This window comes from Pinus tabuliformis, chromosome 5_2 (genome assembly GCF_031772625.1).
Source record: "Pinus tabuliformis cultivar Carrire ecotype Pingquan chromosome 5_2, CPIR1, whole genome shotgun sequence".
Lineage (NCBI taxonomy): Eukaryota > Viridiplantae > Streptophyta > Pinopsida > Pinales > Pinaceae > Pinus > Pinus tabuliformis.
Window position 1 is genome coordinate 739263751 of NC_142306.1, and position 8836 is coordinate 739272586.

The 8836-nt window shown below is 35.5% G+C and overlaps 1 protein-coding gene and 1 non-coding gene across 2 annotated transcripts; both read left to right on the top strand.

Moving 5' to 3' along the window:
* The first annotated feature begins 240 nt into the window (after positions 1-240).
* On the top strand, positions 241-334 carry TRNAY-GUA (transfer RNA tyrosine (anticodon GUA)). The gene is made up of 2 exons: positions 241-277; positions 299-334. It is a non-coding gene; the product is annotated as a tRNA-Tyr (tRNA).
* A 4961-nt stretch (positions 335-5295) lies between these two features.
* LOC149161352 (uncharacterized) lies at positions 5296-8153 on the top strand. The gene is made up of 3 exons (XM_089434851.1): positions 5296-6877; positions 7074-7884; positions 8111-8153. The coding sequence occupies exons 1-3, from the start codon at positions 5296-5298 to the stop codon at positions 8151-8153; spliced, it is 2436 nt and encodes an 811-aa protein (XP_089290977.1).
* The last annotated feature ends 683 nt before the right edge of the window (positions 8154-8836 follow it).

An 8836-nucleotide genomic window follows, 5' to 3' on the forward strand; every position in this document is an offset into this window, starting at 1 on the left:
ATTTTTTCTGCAAGTATGACATCTTTCTCCTCAAGGCATGTCATGTTTTTCCAAAAGCGTATAAAGTTGAGAGGGAAATATTTTCTTCTTTCTTAAATATTATATGACAAAAGTATATCATACAACGCAGAAGTCACGTCATATAAAAATATCCCGAAGTCATATTCGACACGAATTGTTATGCGAAATACACTACTCCAATTAATACTTATAGCTTTTCGAACGAATGATTGACATCTTCCGACTTTAGCTCAGTTGGTAGAGCGGAGGACTGTAGTGGGATAAAACCTTAACTGGAATCCTTAGGTCGCTGGTTCGAATCCGGCAAGTCGGAATTTTGTTTCATCGAAGTTTCACAATCATGTATTAGAAAGTGTATTTTAATTTATTGAAAAAAGATCGCTGGTTCGAATCCGGCAGATCGGATTTTTGTTTCAGCCCAGTTTCGCACTCGTGTTAGCAAATGTTTCTTAATTTATGAAAAACACATTCTACAATTTAGTAGGTTTATTAATATACGTTTTCTAATTTTTAATATAAAAATTTATTAGTTTATAAAAAAACAAAAATTTAGGTTAAATTTTAATATAAAAATTTAGTAGTTTAGGAGAAAAATATTCTACAATTGAGGTTAAATGTTCAATTTTATTAGTTATATTTAGTTAAATTATATAGGCTCATTTTGGAAAAGAAAATTAGCTTTTGGTTCGAAAGGCATTGTAACAGAGCTCATTTTGGAAAAGAAAATTAGCTTTTGGTTCGAAAGGCATTGTAACAGAGCTAAAAGGTAAGTTGGTTTGAAAGACATGGTACCAAAGCTAAAGGGGAAGTTGGTTTTAGGAGACATCACTCAACTATTGGACATCTTATTACTCTTAGGATCATTACCGAGGAATGTCGCAATAATAAAACCGATCTCTTATGTTGTTTTGTTTACTTTATGAAAACTTTCGACATAGTTCTTCGAGATAAGCTATGGCAGAGACTTGAAGAGATAATGGTTCCTCTAAAGTTGAGGATTGTTGTGACTAGGTTGTAGGAGAATGTTATTGCCAAGCTTAAGACCATCGAGGATTGGTCTTATGAAATTAAATACAATATCAGAGTTAAACAAGGGTGTCCCCTATCCTCTACAGTTTTTGGCATTTACATTGATAAGCTAGAAGAGTGTTTGGAAGTTGCAAGATGTGATGGCCCCAAGCTCGCTAGTATGATCATTACTCTTCTCCTTTATGATGACAATATCTTTCTTCTAGCCAAAAGTCATGATGATCTCGAAAAGTATTACTGCGCCAAAATGGGTATGATTGTTAATACCAGCAAGATTAAAGTCATGATAATTAAATCCAAAAAGATCAACTATGATAATTTCATTTATGATAACAATTACTTGGAGAAGATTTCTTCATACAAATATTTAGGTATTGACATTCATCATCAACTCAACTAGAATTATAGCATTGAGAAAAGGATAATAGGAGGCTAGAAAGTTTATTATGAGCTTGAAAACAATTGTAAGTCAATCGTTCTTTGGGTATGGAGTTAAAAAAAGTTCCTCTTTGAGACTCTCATCACCCATGTTATTTTATATGGATGTGAGGTTTGGGGTTACAGTATATCTAGAGAATCATGGAGGAATATTGAATTGATCCAAAAGCAATTTATAACCTACAACCTCAAGATTAAAGGAAATACTCGCTACCCTATCCTCTTGATTGAAGCTAGTCTCCCCCCATTGAAAGTATGGCTATGTTTAGGTATCTAATGTATAAGAAGAAGTTTTACAACATGGAAGCCAATAGGTTCCTCAAAATTGCTTCCAACTCTAGCCAAAACCCCCAGCTCCAACTCAAGCGAGGCAACATAAGGATGCCCAGTCTTGGCTTGACCATTGGAGGGTAAAGGAGGAGATCATCTTGGAGAATAAGGATAATATTAAAAATATTATTACTTCCAAATTTAAGGATAAGTTTTGGGATGATAAGGAGTTAGAGGGAAAAAGGAAGCTAAGGTATTATAAGGGGGTGATCAACCTCAATCTTGCTAATCAGAATTATCTTTTTGTCTTGACCAGTGCTAAGAAGAAAATGAATATTACAATGATAAGAACTAATTCTCATGAGCTTTGAAGTGAAATTGGGTGTTGGTTAATTCTGAAAACACCTTGGGACGAAAGAGTTTGTCACATTTTTGATACTAAGAGGGTTGAAGATGAAAAACACTTTCTCTTGGATCGTCCGGCTCTAACTCACATCCATTCTCATTTCCAAAACCTTTGCCACAATACCAACCTTCTGAACTTGTTAAGTCAACAAAATTATAGTGATCTTGGAAGGCTTCTCTCCCTTCGTTTTGATCATAGAAATATAACATTAAAAAGTATTATTTAATTGCGTACTTTCTTAAGGCTTGATAGAGCATATTGGTCTTAGTGGATCATCATCATTATCATCGAATAATATAATTATTTTTGATGTATATTAATGTAATTTTATTTAAAAATTAATATAAAAAATATTAATTTATAAAAAAAAAAACATTCTACAATTTAGTTAGGTTAAATGTTGAATTTAGCTAAGTTTAATATTGAACAAGTGCTACATAGTAGGTAGTACATGCTGCTTAGTTTAAATATAGCTAAATTAAAGTAAAAAACAATAAAGGCATAAAGATTTCATCACAAAAATAAGAAAATTATTAAAGTATTACATTGTTGAATGTCACAACAAAATTTAGGAATATGATTAATTAATGTTGTTTATGTTAAGATATATACATTTTAACACATATATGTGTAACATAACTTGTTAATTTTTTCTAGGTCAAAATTTATATAATTGTAATAATTCTCAAAATGAGTGAAAATTAATTTATAAATATCTCAATTTTTTTATATGAAATTTAAAACTGATCATTAAATTGATTAAACAACCGTTAAATTAATTTATCAAACTCCTTGTATAAAATATAAATTCAAGTATTAAACTAATTTGTCAAACTAAATTTATATACTCACTCAAAAAGTGTAACAAAACTATTTATTTACTTAGAAAGTGCAACAAAATTACTAATAGGTGAGTTTTGTCATTGTCAATTGAGTGTATCTGAGGTGGCTAGGAGGGTTTTATGATAATGTCACTACCTAGCTTCAAGTTTTTTCCAGTAGGAGCCACCTTTGTACTATCTATCTTGAGCATACTGACTCTTCCTTGATTATTAAGTATATATGGTTATTGGAGTCTATATTTAATTTTAAGTTATTAATTTTATTGAGTTTGCAGTTATCCATAATAAGAATGAAAATATTGGTGTATAAGAAAGGTGATATATTCTACAACCTTCTCATAAATATTTAAAATTAACGAGTGGAGTGGTAATAATATTGTTTAATTAACAATTTATTTTATTATAAATATAAGCTCTCTTCCCATTTTTCCAACGTGTTTGACTTAGATAAATGAATTATAAATTTATCATTAAACATTATATTAAAATTTTGATAATAATGTTTTTAAAAAGATTTAGATAAATGAATTATAAATTTATCATTAAACATTATATTAAAATTTTAATTTTTAATTTTATAATTAAATTTTGTTTTTAATTATATGATTTTTAAACAAGTGGTGTGGTTGCACATATACACCATATCCAAGAGGAAAAATATTGCTTCCTTTTTAATTTCTAGTTAACTTGAATTGAACCCATTTTTGTTTTAATATAAAATTTTAATTTTATTTAAATCCTTTAAAATAAAATCTGGGTAGATTCTTGAAACACATATCTACTTTCTAAACACGGTTTTCCATTAATAAAATTTAAATTATATTCATCATTTTGGTACACATGGGAAATTTAAATTTAATTTGAATGAAATGATGTTGAGGGATTGGCCAAATAATCATGGCAATCTATGTAAAAACTATATGAAATTGTGACCAAAGAATTTCTTAAACAATTGTCAACTCATAATAAATGTATTCCCTGCGTACCAATTAATTATGAGTAACACAAGTGGGAGTTAAAGTGTGTGAATCACAACGAATGGTACAAGGAGCTGATGCCAAACACTAACACACTTGCATACACTGAAATTTGTATGGGGTTGCCATGTGGCTTTGAGCACATGGACACTGAGATTTTATGATCCGAACCCAATATGTTGGGTGTGAGACGTTTATGATCTATCATTTTTATTGTACAAATGTAATGATGGAAAAATAAGATGTGACCAAATCAAAAAAAATTAACACATTATTAAAAAATAACAAATTTTATTTGGTAATGTTAAATTATAGAGAAAACTATAAAAAGGATTAAGAAAAGTTTTCGGCGTAAATCACATGATAGAATATTTGTCGATGCGTTTCGAACCAACGAGTGTGGTTTATCGTCAGGACAAGTTGAAGAACCAGATCATGGTTGCATATTAAATAGGGAGAGCAGATCATCCAATGGCTAGGTTTGACTCAAAAACGGCTATATTGAAAAAACGACTATATTAGGTCAGGCTTGATAAATGACTAAGAATGACCAAGAACGGCTAGATTTGATTATTCAATAATATTATTATGCTAAAATATTATTTTAACATTTATCATAAGTTATTTAAGTGAAAAGATAATCATATTTGAGTTAATAATAATATTAGGCTAGAAATAATATCTCTGGGGACACTAATTGCTAATAATCGGAAGCATTTAATAATAACTAATAATAAATATTATACTATTATTATAATAATGTCAGAGTATTAAACTTATTATTAATGTCTAGTGTAATTAATTAATATAAATCTAATAGTAAGGTTATTTAAAAGGAATAAGTAATAATAGATCTATGGATATTATTAAATGTAAGGATTTAACATAATCTTAGTTATCGTTATATTAAATATACTAGATCATTCAGCGTAGTATTATTATCATTATTATTATTATATTATTATTATTGGTATTAAAAGTAATATTCGTTATGATACTGGTATTATTCTTACTACCAATGGTTAGGGTATCAATTTATTAGTATTCTAATAGGAACCTGTATTACAAGTTCTAGGGAAATTAGTAATAGTAAGGATTTATTGTATTGTTATTATTAATATAATAGTGTTATAATAATAGTATTTTATTAAGGGATGAGAACATAGAGGTTAAATGGGTCGGTCTTAGGAGCTCTGCAACCTAGGGTTCTGAAGAGCCTCTGCAATGGCGCAACCTACTCTTTTTTTCTGACTCCTCTCTTCGTTTGCACTCCATACCGTGACAGCAGCCTGCTATTATACTCTGCGCCACAATGGCATTCCCCCAGGGGGGGGTTTCAATGCCTTCCCCCACTTCTGAAAGTGTTCCTCAAGTGATGAATACGACCGAGCCTCTGGGGACTGATCAGGATGACAAAGAAAAACGAGACCCTCGGATGCAGGAAACGACAAAAGACTTCATTGTGCAGCCTGACAGAAATAATGAAGAACAAGAAGGAAAGTCCAAGCAACAGGAAACGCCAAAGTGTACCTCATCGACATGCAGACCCGTAGCTGCTGAAAGACCCAAAATAGAACTTCCCAGCCACAAAATCAATGGTCGAATCCAATACATGAAGGACCATGCGCTCATTGGAAAATTTATTGGATTCTGGCCGACGGAAAAAGCTTTGCAAGGATGGATCTCAGCCAAATGGAAACCCAAGGGACAGGTCACCTTGCAGCTAGGACCAAAAGGGTTTTTCACGGTGATTTTCTTCTGCATCGAAGATCGAAATAGGGTCATGGATGAAGGTCCTTATTTCTTCAACTCTGCTGGTCTGTATTTAAGAGCTTGGAGAGAGAGATTCAACCCTGACAAGGAGGATCTCAGCTGGGCGCCAGTATGGATTAGGCTATACTCGCTCCCTGCAGAATATTGGGATGAAGAATCACTCAGAGACATAGGTAAGGGGCTGGGAGAGTTTGTCAAAATTGTTGAAGAAACGAAGCTGAGTAGATATACCTCCTACGCCCGCATCTGTGTCTTCATGCGCTTGGACAAAGCCCTTCCGGAATCAGTAAGTCTCTTCCATGATGACTATGAATGGATTCAACCCTTAGATTTTGAACATGTTCCCTTTCATTGTCGTAAGTGCCATGCCCTTGGGCATCTGTTCAGGGACTGCCCTCTAAATGCTAATCCACAAGCCTCTGAACCCTCAAGCAAGGCGGACCATGAGGGTTTCACCAAGGTTGCAAGCCGTAAGAGATTGCACAAAAAACCTTCCTCTGGGAAAAATCCCCATCAAGATGTTGCTTCCATCCCCTCCACGAGCAACAGCTTCAAGGTTCTAGCAAAAACTTCGGAAGACCCAACCCAGAACTCTGTGCCAATCCCTCAGTCGATCATCCCATCCCCCCTGATCCCTCCTTCAACCTCCTCTCCCAACCCCCTGCCTCCAAAAATCTTAAGTGGGACTCCCAAAGTAGGCCCAAAAAACCCTGATTGGAAATCCAAGGAAATGGATGTTGACGATCCCCAAAGCCAATCCATGCACTTAGCTCTCATCTCAGAGGAAAGCAGTCAAGCGCAACACATGGATGAAGAACCAAAAAGCATAGATTTGGGCGGTCTAGACATTTTTGAGCTGGAACAAGTATGCAGAAAGAAGGAGTATGATAAAATCCAAGCGCATCAGCTTAGTACTCTGGAAGTTATCATATCCAGAGCCTATCAGCAACAACAATTGGGAATACAACCGGGAAGTCAATGGGACGGCTACTTCCTTCCAAAAGACTCCAAAAAATGTGGAAGAAAGACAGATCTCCAGCGAACTATAGCCATAGGGAAAATCCTGGTTGACTCAGGCAAATATGCTAAATTGACAAAGTACTACAAGCCCACTGCTAATAGTGAATCATGAAGCTCACTTCATGGAATCTAAGAGGGCTCAATAGCCCCGGGAAACTCGGAATGATTAAAAATATGATAAAGCAAGAACAGCCCCAGATATTCTTTCTGCAGGAAACGAAATGCAACAGTAACAATCTGGGAAACATCCTTTCAAAGCTTGGCTAGGCTGTCACTCGGTTGCTGTGGATGTGTCAGGTGCTTCTGGAGGATTGGTAATTGCCTGGAAAACGCAAGCAATAACGCTTTCAAATTTCCATGCCTCTCATAACATTATTCGGGCAACGTTTCATATTATTGGCACCAACATTCATGGTCATCTCACCAATGTTTATTTTCCACAGGAAGCAGCCAACGAAATTGCTCTTCCAGACACCATAGAAGCACTCAACTCCAATAGAGACCATCCTCTATGGATCATTGGAGGAGAATTCAATATGATCACCAAGTTAGAGGAAAAGACGGGAGGTCGAGCCAGGCTGGAACAGGAAACTGACCACTTCAAAGATTTTATCCACAACAATATGCTAATAGATATGCAAACCTCCAATGGAATGCACACTTGGAGCAATCGCAGGGCTGGGCGGCATCAAATTGCTTCAAAACTTGATAGATTCCTCATCTCGGATAATGCAGTGCATCTCGGCGGTGACCTCTCAACATCCATTCTTCCATACTCCGGATCCAACCACTGGCCTATCTCTCTCCAATGGCAACGGCCAGGCGACTCAACCAGACGTCCATTCAGATTTGAGGCATTTTGGCTTTCCCATCCCGCCTTCAACGACTTCATCAGATTCACCTGGAACAACTTCTCTACGCCAGAGGGATCAAAAATGTTCCAGTTTCAACAAAAGCTCAAATTCCTAAAAGCCCAAATCAAATGCTGGAATAAAGAGACTTTTGGCAACATCTTTCAGGCCCAACAAGACCTCAACAAAGAAATGAGAGATCTCCAGCAACAGATAATCACAGAGGGATACAAGGACGGGACTCTGGAACTGGAAAGGCACATTCATAATCAATTGGAGGAGAGAAGAAAGCAGGAAGAAATTCTCTGGAAGCAGAAATCTAGGATTAGATGGCTGAAAGAAGGCGAAAGAAACACTAAATTCTTCCACAGAACTACTATTCAAAGAAGAATGCACAATACTATCTCTTTTATACAAAAGCAAGGAGGGGAAAGAGTGGAAAACCATGCAGAGATTGAACAGGAATTCATCAATCACTTCCAGGAGGTCCTACAAGAACCCCAGATTGATAGACGACATGCTATAGAAAAGATCACTCAAAATGTGCCAAAAATTATCACAGAAGAACACAACCAACTCCTTCTTCGACCTGTAGCACCCCAGGAGGTGGATTTTGCCATGAATCAGCTTAAGGAGGGCAAAGCACCAGGATCGGACGGCTTCACCACAAATTTCTTCCACTCTTTCTGGGAGCTTATAAAAGAGGAAGTGTGGCAAGTGGTGGAGGAATCACGCTCTCTACACTGGCTATTGCCATCGCTCAATTCAACTTTTATCGCCCTCATTCCCAAAGAAGAAAGTACCCTCACTCCGGACAAATTTCGCCCAATCACTCTTTGCAATGTTATATACAAGGTTATATCCAAAGTCATTGCCAACAGGTTGAAGCTGCTGCTGCCCCTGCTCATATCGCCTGAACAATCTGGTTACGTTGAAGGACGTCAAATTTTGGACGGCATCATCCTCACTCATGAAATCATACATTCCCTCAAGAATTCCAAACAGGCAGGTATGATTCTCAAGATTGACCTTTCCAAAGCTTTTGATAAATTAAGTTGGACTTACATTCAAAAAATGTTACACACCTTTGGTTTCTCACCAATGTGGGTTCACTGGATTCAAATTTTAATCTCCTTTACCTTCTTTTCAATCCTCATAAATGGCATTTCCTCTCGACCATTCAGCCCCTCCAGAAGCATCAAGCAAGGG

Coding starts and splice junctions, on each gene's coding strand:
- LOC149161352 (XM_089434851.1), top strand. CDS start 5,296: ATGGCATTCCCCCAGGGGGGGGTTTCAATGCCTTCCCCCACTTCTGAA. Junction 6,878..7,073: donor CTACAAGCCCACTGCTAATA/GTGAATCATGAA, acceptor TGGATGTGTCAG/GTGCTTCTGGAGGATTGGTA. Junction 7,885..8,110: donor GGGACTCTGGAACTGGAAAG/GCACATTCATAA, acceptor AATCACTTCCAG/GAGGTCCTACAAGAACCCCA.